Below are 16,365 nucleotides of genomic sequence, written 5' to 3' on the forward strand. Positions count from 1 at the left end.
GCACCCAGAGCCCCGTCCACCCGGTTGGTGCCCATAGAGCCCTGGGGTTCACCTTGGGGTGGAGGGGCAGCTGGATCAGCCCAGGCTGCCCCTCCGACATCTGACTCTGTCAGCCCTGGTTGCTCCCCAATGCCTGCATCATGATGTCGATGCCCTCAGCGATGCTCCCAGTGACATGCTCTGGAGGGCCTCGGCAATGCCCATCTGAGACTGGAAGATGCTCCGCAGTGTCTCATCAAGGTCCACCTGAGACTGGGACACACCCTCCAGCGACTGGGACATGTTGTCGAGGCGCTCAGCCATGGCCATCACAGACTGAGCCATGTCTTGGAACACCTCCACTCATGGTGCTGACGTCGTGCACCAGGGTATTCCGTGCAGTCGCCACATTAGCAGTGTTGGCCTCGGTGCCATGTATTGCCGGCGTTATCTCTTGTGCTCATAGCCTCTGCAACTCCTCCAATCGGCTATGGACCTGCTGGAGGGTCACTGACATCCCCTCTGAATATCATGGCTGCACCCTCGCATCTGCATCAGCTCCGGGTAAACCTGGTCCAGAGGCTCAACATCTGACTGGGACCCAGCTGGGTCCTGGGATCCAGCAGATCTCTGACTGCTGTCTCTCCTGGAGGTTCCTGCCTCCACCTGATGTACATCAGCAACTGTGAGGTGCTCACCAGAATGTGCCCCAGAAGCCTGATCACCGACCGAAGTGTGTGTCTTTGTGCTGGTGGAGGGTGGGCATGACAGCTGTGCCACAAATACAGTGGTGTCCTTGGAGCTCCCCTCCGAGGTGTTCTCATGAGAGGCAAAGGGGGGACAACACCGGATGGGCCAGCACCGTCGAATGAAGGTCCTGTGGGAGAATGGACATGTGGTCAGTGGGAAGGATGGGTCAGTCTCTATGGTAATAACAACACATATTTGACAGATCATGTGGCTGGGGACCGGGTGATCCTCACCTCTGCGCCGTGCACCGACCTTTACTACGGGGGGTGGGGTGGGGAGTAGAATGGGGGGACGAAAGAGTATGGGGGAGTGTTGAGGAGTATGGGGGGGTGGGAGTAATGGGGGAATAGGGAGATGGGGAGTATGGGGTTAAGTATACCAATTAACATTTGATACTGCTGCCTCACGGCGCTGAGGACCCAGGTTCGATTCCGGCCCTGAGTCACTGTCCGTTTGGGGTTTGCACATTCTCCCCGTATCTGCGTGGGTCTCACCCCCACAACTCAAAGATGTGCAGGTTAGGTGGATTGACCATGAAAAAATTGCCCCTTAATTAGGAAAAAAGAATTTGTAAAAAAACATTCGATACTGGTGACGGCTTCGCCAATTCGAGTGCCAGGAAGCTCGTGGCAGCTCCCACTCTTTATTACACCTAGAAACGTTTCCATTAAATCGCACCGATAATCTTTAGGGGCTGAGGAAACAGCGGCTCCCACCACGTTCTCAAGGGCAATTAGTGGTGGGCAACAGTTACTGAGCAAGCCAGCGATGCCCATTACCTGGGAAATAAAAACAAAAACTAATACCACTTTTTCTTGTCTATTTCTTCCTTACTTTTCCCACCTCCTCTTATGACGGAAAACATCAGAACACCGTGGGGGCAATTCTCCCAAAGGGAGACAAACAGCCGACGCCAGAGTGAAAGCCGGAGTGTTTCACTCCGGCGTCGGAGGCCACTCCTCGCCCCCTATTCTCCCCCCCCCCCCCAGGGGGCTAGGAGCGGCAGCGCTTGCGTCAAAGCGGCGCGCCGGGAATGACCCAGCCGACGGCGCCTAAGGGACGTCAGCCGCGCATGCTGCTGCTCCGCAAGACATGGCGGCTTGATCTTGCAGGGCGGCGGAGGGAAAAGAGTGCGTCTTTTAGAGACGCGGCCCAATGATTGGTGGCCATCGATCGCGGGCCAGACATCTGCTGAGCACGCCCGTGGTTCTCGATCCTCCCTCCGCCCCCCACAGGCCCCACACTGACCGTGAGAAACGGCGAGCGGCGTTTCTCCCAGCGGCCTGTCGCAAAACGCGACACGCCATTTTGGGGGGGGTGGGAGAATCGCGGGGGGTGCCAGGGCGGCGTGGCGTGATTCGCCCGGCCCTCCCGCAATTCTCCCACCCGGCGTGGGGTGCGGAGAATCGTGCCCCAGAAGTCTGGATATCGTGTAGTCTCAGGTAGTGAGCATTGATAGGTTTGTGTCTAATGGAGGCCATCACCGTCCACCCTGATCCTAACCTGGGAACGCTGGTTGATTTTACAGTTCACTAACATAGCCTTACCAAGCCCTAATTGTAGCTTGCCTTGTGTGCACCGGAGATTTCTGTTTTTTAAAATAAATTTAGAGTACCCAATTATTTTTTTCCAATTAAGGGGCAATTTGGCGTGGCCAATCCACCTACCCTGCACATCTTTGGGTTGTGGGGGTGAGACCCACGCAAACACGGGGAGAATGAGCAAACTCCACATGACAGTCCAAAGATGTGCAGGTAAGGTGGATTGGACATACTAAATTGCTCCTTAGGCTGGGGTTACATGGAGGGGGATTGGAACTTAGGTGGGGTGGTCTTTCAAAGGGTCAGTGCAAACTTGATGGGCCAAATGGCCACCTTCTGCACTGTAGTGATTCGATGGAAGTGACCCGGGGCTGGAATCGAACCCGGGTCCTCAGTGCTCTGAGGTAGCAGTGCTAACCAATGCACCACCAAGAGCTTTCTGTTTTAGTGTTGTTTTAAGGTGATGCCTGAAATCCACAGATTTAAAATTTTTTTTATTTAGATTACCCAATTATTTTTTCCAATTAAGGGGCAATTTAGCGTGGCCAATCCACCTACTCTGCACATTTTTGGGTTGTGGGGGCGAAACCCACACATGCATGGGGAGAATGTGCAAACTCCACACGGACAGTGACCCAGAGCCGGGATCGAACCTGGGACCTCAGCGCCGTGAGGCGGTTGTGCTAACCACTAGGCCGCCGTGCTGCCACCTTCTTGGCGGGATTCTCCATTCCGCTGTACCCGTTCTTTGGTGTGGCGCGCCCCATCCAGCAGTCTGTCTTTTAACAACCTAACAAATTTGTGATCATGGCATTCTGGGTTGAATTCCTCGTTTTACGATGCCGGAAGCGAGAATTGCGATCGAGGTGGAGAATAGCACGCAATGGAAAAATTGCGATTTGCGCCTGGCGCCGATGCCATGCTCCAAACCCTTGCTGGCAGTGTTATCAACGTGTGTACCCAGTGCCGTGGATCCATGCAAAACTGTAATTTGTCATTATGAAATTCCACCAGGGCAGCACGGTGGCGCAGTGGTTAGCTCTGATGCCTCACGGCGCCGAGGTCCCAGGTTGGATCCTGGCTCTGGGTCACTGTCCGTGTGGCGTTTGCACATTCTCCCCGTGTTTGTGTGGGTTTCACCCCAGCAACCCAAAGATATGTAGGGTAGGTTAATTGGCCATGTTAAATTGCCCCTTAATCGGAAAAAAAGAATTGGGTACTCTATAGTTATAAAAAAAAATGAAATTCCAACAGGTTTAGACAGGGTAGATTCAGAAGGCGTGTTCCCGATGGTAGGGGAGTCCAGAACTAAGGATAGTAGTTTGAGGATAAGGGGTTTAGGGCTGAGGCGAGGAGAAATTTCTTCACCGAGAGAGTGGTGAATCTATGGAATTCATTGCCAGAGAAAGTAGCTGCAGCAAAAATGTGTAATTTCAAGAAGGAGCTAGATATAGCTCCTGGGGCTAAAGGGAATCAAGGGATATGCTGGGGAGGGAAGGCGGGATCAGGGTATTGAACTTGATGATCAGCCATGATCATAATGAATGGTGGAGCAGGCTCAAAGGGCCGAATGGCCTCCTCCCAGTTTCTATGTATTAGTGGGTTTGATACTTCAAGCACCATCCCCCGCAATGCTCCATCCCTCTTAGGTGGCAGTCACACAGGTGTGAATTGGTGCAAGTATTTACAAAAGGGGGCTGGGCTCTTGACGGGGAGCGAGAAGCTGAGAAAAACTCTCAGAAAATCTCAAAATCCGTCAGACTTACTGGGGGCTGGCTTCCTGGGCCGGGTGGAAGATCGGGGATAACTTTGTGCCAAGTCTGTGTGCTCGGGGTGTCCTTCTCCGCATCAGGGTGGCCTGGTGCAAACCACCATTGCTGCAGTATGTGATTAAAACGCACCCCTTTGGTGCTACTTACAGGCTGCTGGCTGTTCACAATGCTGAGTGCTCAATGTGACCTGTAAACATTCAGAGAGCCTCTGGTCATCTGGGAACCCACCCAGACCGCCACCCAGGAAATCTCAGACCCCAGCAATATCATCACCGGGATAGATGTGGCCAAGCTTAATCACCAGCCCACCAGGTACTGCCACTCCTCAGTTCACTTATCAGAAGCACTGCCCCACTGCAGAGGAAGCAGGGGTACAGCAGAACTCACCCCAAACAAAGGACACATGCTCCGTGGCCTTTGGCACTCTCCCAGCACACTGCCCCTCTCAGAGCAGAGGCCTCACCAGTGACACTATCAGCTAGCCCACCCCACAGGACCATGAGCTGTCTTCAAACACTGCCTGTCCATTGCGTCCCTACTTCCATCCATCCTGCCCCCGGCCAGGAGACCTGACCAGCTCTCTGTCACAACTTGTGTGATACGCCCAGGATCCATATCACGCTGCAGCTAAGCTCTCAGCAGATGCGCACTTCCCTCGCTCACCCTCATCTGTAAGGCCAGCCCACAAACAAACCTCTGAGCATACAGGCGATTGATGGCACACTGTGACCTTCTCCACCGCTCAAACAATTGCCAGGCTGCTGGCAGATAACACATGGCCCACCCAGTGAGGACACCCACTGTGGATTCCACTAGGGGAATCAGGACATGGGCCACTGACACATGTAGCGGCAGACACCGGTACCCCTGTTGATAGGGATGGGTGGTGAGGATAGACCAAGATTTTCCAAACTGCGGGTTGTGACCTGCGGGCGGGTGTTTAGAGGGCCATGGAGCTTTTAGATGAAGAATGTCGACCGCGACCGTCTTTTAAATAGAACGATGCAGTCTTCCGGCCAGAGGATGTAGCAGAGAGCAGGTCACGCACCCGGCACATACACTGACGCCACACACCCTGTATATCCGTACTTTTGGCTCACAATCACAATAGAGATTCCTCTATTTTCTAGCTGCGAACAAACAAGGCAAAAGGACTGTGAAGAACTGTCAAGGTAAGTGAAATCGGTGGGTTGTGAACGTTGGCCAGTGTGGATCCTGAAGGTCAGCAGGTTGGTAAAAGTGGGTCCCAGGAAGAAAAGTTTCAAAAACATTGGGATGGAGGATCACAGGCCCTGTGCCACTTACTGATGGGAAGAGGGATGCAGTGCAAAAGCAACATATCGAGGCAGCCGGGTGAGGGGTGATGGGTTGGGGTATGTGGTGAGGGTGGTGCTGCAGTGGACGATGTAACCTGGTGACTTTGGATGGTCAAGGGAATCCTCATCCTGCTGATATTTCTGGCTATTCGCACAGAATGTGTGTCCGCCTCTGAGTACCTGTTCATCAGGGGTTGCCCTTAATAAATAGGAAGGGGGTTCCACTCCCTGAATGTGCAGTTGGTATGTGACCACAACCTGCACATCATGCTTGTCTGCGCCCGATACCCAGGCAGCATGCACCACGCATACATCTTAGTGAACTCTTAGGTTCCCGACACCTTCAAGATGCTTCCTCGGCTGAGGGGTTGGGTCTTGGGCGACAAGGGTTACCTGCTCAGGTCATGACTGATGACATCTGTCTGGAGGACCCAGTCCGACGTGGATACATAAAACATAGAACATACAGCGCAGAAGGAGGCCATTCGGCCCATCAAGTCTGCACCAACCCGTTTAAGCCCTCACTTCCACCCTATTCCCATAACCCAATAACCCCTCCTGACCTTTTTGGTCACTAAGGGCAATTTATCATGGCCAATCCACCTAACCTGCACATCTTTGGACTGTGGGAGGAAACCGGAGCACCTAGAGGAAACCCAAGCAGACACGGGGAGAACGTGCAGACTCCGCACGGACAGTGACCCAGCGGGGAATCGAACCTGGGACCCTGGCGCTGCGAAGCCACAGTGCTAGCCACTTTTGCTACCGTGCTGCCCTTTATAATGGCACCCATGCAGCAACCAGGAGCATCATCGAGCAGTGCATTGGCCTCCTCAAGGAACGCTTCCAGGCGTGGCACGGTGGTGCAATGGTTAGCACTGCTGCCTCACGGCGCTGAGGACCTGGGTTCGATCCCGGTCCAAGGTCACTGTTCATGTGGAGTTTGTACATTCTCCCCTTGTCAGCGTGGGTCTCACCCCTCAACCCAAAGATGTGCAGGGTAGGTGAATTGGCCACATTAAATTGTTCCTGAATTGGAAAAACATTTTTTTAAAAAAAGATGCGCTTTCAATGCCTGGACTGCTCTGGTGGGGGCTCCCCAATGTAGCCCGAGGAGGATCTCGAGTATCGTTCTGGCATGTTGCATCCTGTACAACATCACACGAAAGAGGGGCGACATGCTGGAGGAGGAGGAGGAAGAATGCCATGCCTCACCTGGCTAATTCGCTGGCTTTGAAAGCAGACCAAGCAGGCCAGCAGCACGGTTCGATTCCCGTAACAGCCTCCCTGAACAGCCGCCGGAATGTGGCGACTAGGGGCTTTTCACAGTAACTTCATTTGAAGCCTACTCGTGATAATAAGCGATTTTCATTTTTTCATTTCAAGAGGATGAGGAGGATGTCCAGGATGGCGCGTGCGTGGAGCACAGGCTGGCAGGCAGACTGCCCAACGGGTGTTCAAGGGCCGCCGCACATGGGGCGACCTCATCATCTCCCGATTTCCCATCCATGTGGCCTGGTGACTGGCAGCTCTGTCCCATCTCCCCATACCCCCCCCCCCCCCCCCCAATTCAAAATGAAACCCCCTTTCCCATTACTGTTTATCCCTTCTCTCTCCCCCAATCCTTCACTCCATCTTCCCCTTGGCCCTCCACCTCTTCCCACTACCCCACCCGAGCTCCTGCCAGCAACACCACAGGGTATTGGTCCTGGGCAGACAGTATCAGTGGGTCATGTCTGTGGGATGGAGGATCAAGACGACTCGCTGGGCGATGAGCTCTGGTGCTCCTCATTGTTTGACAAAGTCTGACTCCTGCCTTCAGGATCACATTCCACTGTCCACCTGGGTGATTCCTGTGTGTGTGCTGGTCATTCCAACCTACTGGCCCATATTTCCTTGGGTGGGGGGGGGGGGGGGGGCGCGGTCAGGAGATGATGAACAATTAGGGCTCACTCATTGGGTGAGCTGTCATACAAGGCGGGCTCACATTTCTGGTGCCGTGCCCTGCCACTTCTCTCTCAGAATGAGCTCCAGAGGCTCTACCGTCACCTGGCACTGCCAGTACAGGAGGCCCGCTGTTGACTCAACCTGGGTCTTGATGCTCTCATGCATGGTGCACTGTGACTGGGTCAGGTCCTTTAATGAGGGAGACATGACCCTCACTGCCTCGGTCATTCTCTCTGTGCCTGTTACATGTCCCTCTCTTCACCAGAATACCTCTCTCTTCACCAGACTACCTCTCTCTTCACCAGAATATCACACTTTTTGTTTTCTTTTTTAAATTTGTTTTCCAATTAAGGGGCAATTTAGCATGGCCAATCCACATAACCTGCACATTTTTGGGTTGTGGGGGTGAAACCCACGCAGACATGGGGAGAATGTGCAAACTCCACACGGACAGTGACCCAGGGCCGGGATTCTAATCCGGGTCCTCAGCGCCGCAGTCCCAGTGCTACCCACTGCGCCACATGCCGCCCCCATATCACACTCTCCTGTGGAATATCTCATTCTTTACCAGTATATCTCACTCTTCACCAGACTATCTCACACTTCAGTGGAATATCTCCTTCTTTACCAGAATATCTTAATCTTCATCAGTATATCTCACACCAATTTAATCTGTCTCTTCACCAGAATATCTCACTCCACCAGAATATCTCACTCTTCACAGTATATCTCACTCTTCACCAGTGCATCTCACTCTTCACCAGTGCATCTCACTCTTCACCAGTGTATCTCACTCTTCATCAGTATACCTAACACTTCACCAGTATATCTCACTATTCACCAGTCTATGTCACTTCTCACCAGTATATCTCACACTGCACCAGTATCTTTCACTCTTCATTTGAATATCTCACCATTCTCCGGTGTATCTCACTCTTCACCAGAATATCTCACTCTTCATCAGTATACCCAACACTTCACCAGTATATCTCATTCTTCATCGGTGTTTCTCATTCTTCATCAATGCATCTCACTCTTCACCAGTGTCTCTCACTCTTAGAATATCTCACTTTTCACCAGTACATCTCACACTTCACCAGTGTCTATAACTTTTCACCAGAATATCTCACTATTCTCCAGTGTATCTCACCCTTCACCAGTGTAGCTCACTCTTCACCAGTATGTCTCACTCTTCCCCAGCACATCTCACTTTTGATCAGTACATCTCACTGATCACCAGTATATCTCACTCTTCACAAGTATATCTCACTCGTCATCAGTAAACTCACTCTTCACCAGTGTCTCTCACTCTTAGAATGTCTCATTTTTCACCAGTACATCTCACACTTCACCAGTGTCTATAACTTTTCACCAGAATATCTCACTATTCTCCAGTGTATCTCACCCTTCACCAGTGTAGCTCACTCTTCACCAGTATGTCTCACTCTTCCCCAGCACATCTCACTTTTGATCAGTACATCTCACTGATCACCAGTATATCTCATTCTTCACCAGAATATCTCATTATTCACCAGTATATCTTAATTTTTATCAGTATATCTCACTCTTCAACAGTATATCTCACTTATCAACAGTGTATCTCACTCGTCATTGGCATATCTCACTCTTCACCAGTATATCTCTCTCTTCACCAGTATATCTCACTCTTCCCCAGCATATCTCACTTTTGATCAGTACATTCCACTGATCGCCAGTATATCTCACTCTTCGCCAGTGCATATAATAATATTTATTGTCACAAGTAGGCTTACATTAACACTGCCATGAAGTTACTGTGAAAAGCCCCTAGTCGCCACATCCCGGCTCCTGTTCGGATACACAGAGGGAGAATTCAGAATGTCCAAATTATGTAACAAGCATGTGTGAGATAACCGGAGCACCCTGAGGTGCCACGCACCACGCAGACACGGGGACAACGTGCAGACTCCACACAGACAGTGACCAAAACCTGGAATTGAACCTGGGACCCTGAGGCTGTGAAGCCATAGTGCTAACCACTATGCTACCATGCTGCCCAATTATTCACCAGTATATCGCATTCGTCGTTAGTATATCTCACTCTTCACCAGTGTATCTCATTCTCTACCAGTATATCTCACTCTTCACCAGTATAGTTCACTCTTCACCAGTATATCTCACTCTTCACCAGTATATCTCATTCTTCACCAGAATATCTCATTATTCACCAGTATATCTTAAATTTTTATCAGTATATCTCATTCTTTACCAGAATATCTCATTATTCACCAGTATACCTTAATTTTTATCAGTATATCTCACTCTTCACCAGTATACCTCACTGTTCACGAGTATATCTCACTCTTCACCAGAATACCTCATTATTCACCAGTCTATCTTAATTTTTTCCAGTATATCTCATTCTTCACCAGTTGATCTCACTCTTCGGCAGTATATCTCACTCTTCACCAGTATATCTCACTCTTCGGCAGTATATCTCACTCTTCAACAGTGTATCTCTCTTCGCCAGTATAGCTCACAAATCACCAGTATAGAATAGAACAGTACAGCACAGAACAGGCCCTTCGGCCCTCGATGTTGTGCCGAGCAATGATCACCCTACTTAAAACCACGTAACCCGTATACCCGTAATCCCCCTATTAACCTTACACTACGGGCAATTTAGCATGGCCAATCCACCTAACCCGCACATCTTTGGACTGTGGGAGGAAACCGGAGCACCCGGAGGAAACCCACGCACACACAGGGAGGACGTGCAGACTCCACACAGACAGTGACCCAGCCGGGAATCGAACCTGGGACCCTGGAGCTGTGAAGCATTGATGCTAACCACCATGCTACCGTGAGGCCCCTATATCTCACTCTTCAGCAGTATATCTCACTCTTCATCAGTATATCTCACTCTTCATCAGCGTGTCTCACTCTGCTCTAGAATATCTCAATATTCACAAGTATATCTCACTCTTCACCAGTATATCGCACTCTTCATCAATATAACTCACTCTTCACAAGTATATATTTCTCTTGACCAGAATTTAACTTGTCACTCTACATTTATTCTTCACCAGAATATTTCACTATTCTCCTGTATATCTCACTCTTCATTGGTATATCACACTCTTCACCAGTGTACCTCACTTTCACCAGGGATCTTACTCTTCACCAGTGTATCTCACTCTCCTCCATTGTATCTCACTCTTACCCAGGGTATCTCGTTCTTCAGCAGTCTATCTCACTCTTTTCCAGTGAGTGAGATATACTGGTGAAGCGTGAGATATACTGATGAAAAGTGCGATATACTGCTGAAGAGTGAGATATACTGATGAAGCATGATATCCAAATGAAGAGTGAGATATACTGAGGAAGCATGCGGTATGCTGGTGAAGAATGAGACACACTGCTGAAGAGTTAGGTATTCTGATGAAGAGTGAGGTATATTGGTGAAGAGTCAGATATGCTGATTAAGAGTCAGATATACTGGTAAAGAGTCAGATATACTGGTGAAGAATGAGATGCACTGATGAATGGTGAGATATTGGTGAAGAGTGAGATACGCTGGTGAGGAGTGAGATATACTGCTGAAGAGTGAGATATACTGGTGAAGCATGAGATATACTGATAAAAAGTGTGATATACTGCTGAAGAGTGAGATATACTGGGGCATGAGGTATAGTGGTGAAGAGTGAGATATACTGGAGATATATCAGAATATCTCACGCTTCACCAGTATATCTCATTCTTCACCAGTATATCTCACTCTTCTCCAGAATTTTTCATTTTTCACCAGTATATCTCACTCTTCACCCGTACATCTCAGTTTTCAGCAGTGTATCTCACACTTCACCGGTATATGGTTGTCTTCCCTAGTATATCTTATTTTTCATTGTGTTTCTCTTTCTTCTCCAGAATATCGCACTCATCATCAGAATATCCCACTCTTCACTAGTATATCTTATTCTTCACCAGAATGTCTCACTATTATCCAGTATATCTCACTCTTCAACAACGTATCTCACTCTTCATCAGTGTATCTCATTCTTCGTCTTACAGTCACCCCGAGGGATAATGTCTGGTAGGAGATTTAACCGCCTTTGCACGGTGTGGTTCGATTAAATCGCTAGAGAAAAAAAAAATTCGGGAGAAAAAAAATGTTCCCAAAACAATCAGATGGAAATTTTAGTAGTTTCCCAACGTGATTTTTTGAAGAAAATTTCCGATCTCATTCGTTTTGATATCCCCAACATGAAAACACTGCCACTTCTGATTGCAGCTTCCTGACTAAGCTGTGAATGTGTAACAGGCTCTTGAGAGACACTGCCCCCTGGACCAAGAATGCAAGAGAAACGAAGCCAGCCAGCCGATCCTCGACTTCAGCATTCACTTCCAATGAAATCCTCCCAACAGGTCACCGCGATATTGGACATTAGAAACACTGAATAACGAAAAATATATAAATGTTCTGCCCCTTTCTCCCCCGCAGGCGTCTGCCTGTAGCCCCGAGGATGAGCATCAGCCATTGTGCCAAGGGAATAATACAGGGGACTGGTTGGTGAATCGCATCGACCACTCGGAACACAAGCACAACCCCGGCAAAGGAACAAAAGGATTCATTGACTTCGCCAAAACGAACTGATAGCTCTTATAAAACGTCCCTCCGCCCCGAATTTCTCGCAGAAATATTGCAATGACTTCTTTCTATCAGCCATTGCCGATGAAGAAATGAATCCCGGTTTAAATGTCCAGGTTGCCCGTCAGCAAAGCCAAGTTGCTGGAGTTGGACACGTTTGGAGTTTGAGTGAAGCCAGACAAGAGCCCCCACTTCACCCCATTAACAGTGAGCACCGTCCCAGAATGAGAGAGACAATAACATGAGCAATCTCACAATCCGAAGATGTTAATCCGAGCCAGGTTCACGAATAAAACTTGGTGCGTCCTGTGAAATAACTCGAGTGGCTCGCGAAGCCCCAAATATATTCTCCTTTTTTGTGTGTGAACAGGCTGGAGAGGGTTTAATTGTCAGCCTCCCTGTCATTCAAACCTCATTTTCCAAATAAACACCAACCCCCCCCCCCCCCCCCCCCCCCCCGCCTCCCTTTCAGCCTTTTGTGTTCTTTATTCGGCTTCTAAGCTGACACCAGCTTAATTTAAAAAAAATTAAAGTACCAAATGGTTTAGATTTTGCCCATCTATCCCCTGCCCCCGAAAAATAGTTTTTTTTAAATAAAAAAATTGAAACGGGGGCACTTTGGGTTTTTTTCCTATTGTTTGGTTCTTGCTCAGCCCCCTGAGGTTGACGATTGGACACGTCTTCAGAGCCAAGCCCTCTTTCCCCACCTCCTTTATCTGTTGGGGCGTTGGTGCATATTAGACAGGCTGTGACTTTACGCAGTTCATTTCTGTGGATGGGGAAGTGGTGATCGCATCAGCGCGAGTGAGACGCTTCAGAGTGGAGAGATTTTTTTTTAAAAAAGGGGTTCATTGGGGTGTCTGCCCTCTCGATGCTTGTCTGACTGAGGGGTGTTGGTCGCCTGCAAGTTTTTTAAAAATCCAGTCCTCTGCACACCCACACACACACAGACCCTCCCTCGGGCGGAAAGATTGTTCTTCTCGAACCGGTGTCTGTGAGCTGGGCAGCTTCGAATTGCATTGACTCGCTAGTTCTTTGTTCCAATCGGTGTGAGTGAGATACAATTCAGCAGGATGGGAAGCACGCTGACTAAACCAAAAACCCAGGACGCCAGTGCAGCGGTGGCTGGCAAAACCAATGGCCAGGTAGGATTGGTATTTATTTTTTGCTTTAATTGATTTTTTTTTTAAAAAAGCGACGATGAAAAATCCTTTGCAGCAGCAACAGGGCGGGGGGGACGCGTGCGGCGGAGTGGACTTGTGCACAATTCTGCCTCCAGAATTTTCCGCGATTGTCTTTTCCAGAATTGAACTTGACCAAATATTTTTAAAAGGGCGAGGATTTATAAACGTGTAAGGTGTTTCTTTTCCAACATTTTAAACTCCTGTGGATTTAACAAATTTGAATACAATCTCCCCGAGCCCTTCGACGGCAAGTTGCTTTGTTTGGGCGATTTAACGTGAAACATATGGGTTTGAAATCAGAAAGGCTTTTCTGTGAGAGTAGGGGGTGGGTGGGAGATTCTTCCCCCTTGCCCCCCCCCCCCCCGACCCTCACACATCCTCATTGCATGCTGCTCTCAAATGTCGAGCCAGTGGATTTTTTTTGGGGTGGGCGGGGGGGAGAGTGGGTGTCTGGAGAATGGTTTAAAATGTGAGATGATTAGTGGCGGTTTGCTGGCTGGAGTGACCACCCCTTGTGGACTGGCGCTAAATCCATTGAGAACAAAGAACCGGGAGGGGAATTGAGCTGGATTTTCAGAGTCAATTTAACGTCGATAAATGGGCGAGAGAATCTCAAACTCTTACAAATTTGAACCATGTAGCCTCGAACACAGAAGAAAGAAAAAGACTAAATTGCCGCGAATTTTTTTTTTCCAGCGAGCGCTGATCAGCTCATTTCTCTCCGAATTTGAGGATTTTGTTAAATCCGGGGCGGTGGTTCCGCCGAAGAGCAACAGCGCCGCCTAGCGGCGCAGAGGGGGAGCGCTGCTCGCTAAGCCCAGTTTTCCTCCCACTCCCGCCCCCCGCGACGGCGTTAAATTGCCCCCAGTTCGTGACGAAACAGCAGCACCGCTGGCTCTCGAGCTGCTAAATTCACCCATTATATGGACCCTCCAATAAAGATTGGAGTTTCAGATTCCATATCAGAGGGAGGGATTCCCCCAGGGCGGCAGAAAGTTCTCCCTCATATTTTGCTTTGGTTTCGAAACGCTGGTTGGGGTTTTTGGTACTTTCCCATGACACACTAAAATAACACGGGCATTTTTTGGTTGTGACATGAATTGATCCCAATTTCTCCTTTAAAAGGCCAGTCCTGTCCTGACTGGGAATCATCATTATCCCCGTGACTGTTCACTGGGTGCTTTGAAGCTGCTGTGCTGTTGGCAAATTGTATCGAGTTGAAGTTGATGAGAACAGAAATGAATTGTAATTTTAAAGAAAAAAGCACACTGGCTTCTTCTAATCCTCAAACTAATCCACTGCCAAATTTCTCTTGCAGGAAAATGGTCATGTGAAGACCAATGGTGATGTGTCTCCGACTAAACCTGATGGAGAGGCAGCAGCAGTGCCAGCAAATGGCAGTGGCGCTACAGAGGGCTCAAAAGATGCGGCTGAAAGTTCAGGTGACGCCATTGAACCAGCACCACCTGCAGAGGGAGAAGGTGCCAAAACCGAAGCCACTGAGACTCCCAAGAAGAAGAAGAAAAAGACACTGTCTTTCAAATCCTTTAAGCTGGGCAAAATGTCTTTCAAGAAGACCAAGAAATCTGAGGCAGCTGAAAACAGCCCTACTGAAGACAAAACTGAAGCCAAGGCAGCTGAAGAAACTAAAACGAGCAGCAACGAAGCTAAAGAGAATGCTACAGAGGAGGTGAAGGAGGAGAAACAAGCAGAAGCGAGTGCTTCTGAGGGACAAGAAACCAAAGCTAATAATGAAGAGTCTCAAACTAAGGAGGAGACGGCTCCTGCAAAGGAGGAACAGCAACAAACTTCAGGAGAAGAGGTCAAGCAGGAGGCAACTGAGGAACCTACAAAACCAGCAGAAAGCGAAGAGCCTAGTTCAACAGCTGCACCAGCTGAGCAAAAGGAAGAGTAAAGCTGAAACTGTTTACAAACTTTATCTGTGCCACGTGTTCACACGAGACCAATTGCCCCATCAACCAGTCGACCCTAATCATGGACACGCACACAGCCCACTTCTTTTGTTGCTAGATCTGTTCAGCCAACTATAGTCTTCAAATTGTCTCAGTATTAAAGTTTGCCTTTTTCACCATTGAATTTTAAAATGTATTTTCCTGGGAACAGCTTGGGTGCAATAAATATCCACTTCCCTAGTTTTGGGATTAAAATTAAGTTTATTGAAGAAATGAGAGGATGTAACCTGGCCAATGCTGAATTCCTTCAATTGTCTACACGTGGCATTAATCCTTCTAGTCACATGATCTGAGAACATTGACATTTTAACTGGACATGGGTTTGACTGACACACTTTGGAGAATCCCTTACATCAATTCATTAGCATTTGCATTCCTGCTTTGTTTCCCGATTTGAGACATTTTTTGTGCTTTTTAGGAAAACGGCAGTTTTGATTGAAGCTTCTAGATTTTTTTTTGTAGTTTTCCAGTCTGACTACAACACTATTGAATTTTTAAGTATACTGTGTTCCCATTGATAATTTTTGAGGGGGAGTGCAAAGAGTTTTAAATGTGATATGTTTTTTGCTGTTTTTGTCCTGTAAATAAAACTTTGGCCAAATTGATTTGCAATTTTTTTATTGCTAACTTTTAAGGTGGTAACTATTGTAACATTTTAAAAGGGAGAATAAATTTCACCTGTGGACTGTTTTAAGTGTAAATCAACTTTCCCTTGCTATTTCTAGTTGGCTGTGAGTGGTACAGTAACTTCAACCTCAGTCCATTTTATGGCAGTTGACACACTACAATGCTCTTTAAAAAAAAAATTACCAGTTGATAGAAATGTTTCCGGAAGAAAATAAGTGAAGTTTTGCAAATAAGGCTTTTGAACATAAAAAATGCTGATTTTTGTCAAAAAATTGGAAATAGATTTCCATGGTTCAATTGTCACTCAGCATAATAATTGTACAGTTTTAGACTGCAAATGCCAATAAACTAAATGGACAGAATTATTGTTTGTGCTGTGGCCATTGAGTCTATGACAAACGAAGTTCACGACATTTGAAGACAACTCCGCTCGTGGCAAGTATTGTTTTCTGATGACACTGCACAAAGCAATTATTCTAAACTGGTGAATCTCCATTCTCTCAATTGTGCTCAGGAATCATGGTAATTCTTATATTTGATTCTCCTCCTTCTTGTAACATTCACTGACTTGAATCAAGGGGCCTTGAAGCCCAGATAGCGTTGATTCAATCTTCAAGCTTGGTTGCAGAGCCGTGAATATTTGTTTCAC

General features: G+C 48.1%; 1 protein-coding gene across 1 annotated transcript; it reads left to right on the forward strand.

Annotated features, from left to right (window-relative positions):
• The first annotated feature begins 12,668 nt into the window (after positions 1-12,668).
• On the forward strand, positions 12,669-16,078 carry marcksl1b (MARCKS-like 1b). The gene is made up of 2 exons (XM_038794667.1): positions 12,669-13,077; positions 14,435-16,078. Exons 1-2 carry the CDS (start codon positions 13,006-13,008, stop codon positions 15,029-15,031), a joined length of 669 nt encoding a protein of 222 aa, XP_038650595.1. The 5' UTR covers positions 12,669-13,005; the 3' UTR covers positions 15,032-16,078.
• Positions 16,079-16,365: the final 287 nt, after the last annotated feature.

This window comes from Scyliorhinus canicula, chromosome 1, assembly GCF_902713615.1.
Source record: "Scyliorhinus canicula chromosome 1, sScyCan1.1, whole genome shotgun sequence".
NCBI classification, from domain to species: Eukaryota; Metazoa; Chordata; class Chondrichthyes; order Carcharhiniformes; family Scyliorhinidae; genus Scyliorhinus; species Scyliorhinus canicula.

What these genes read in the sequence shown, in the direction of transcription:
- marcksl1b (XM_038794667.1), top strand. Translation starts at nt 13,006, where the DNA reads ATGGGAAGCACGCTGACTAAACCAAAAACCCAGGACGCCAGTGCAGCG. An exon ending in CTGGCAAAACCAATGGCCAG is followed by an intron (nt 13,078 to 14,434) that starts GTAGGATTGGTA and finishes TTTCTCTTGCAG; the next exon opens with GAAAATGGTCATGTGAAGAC.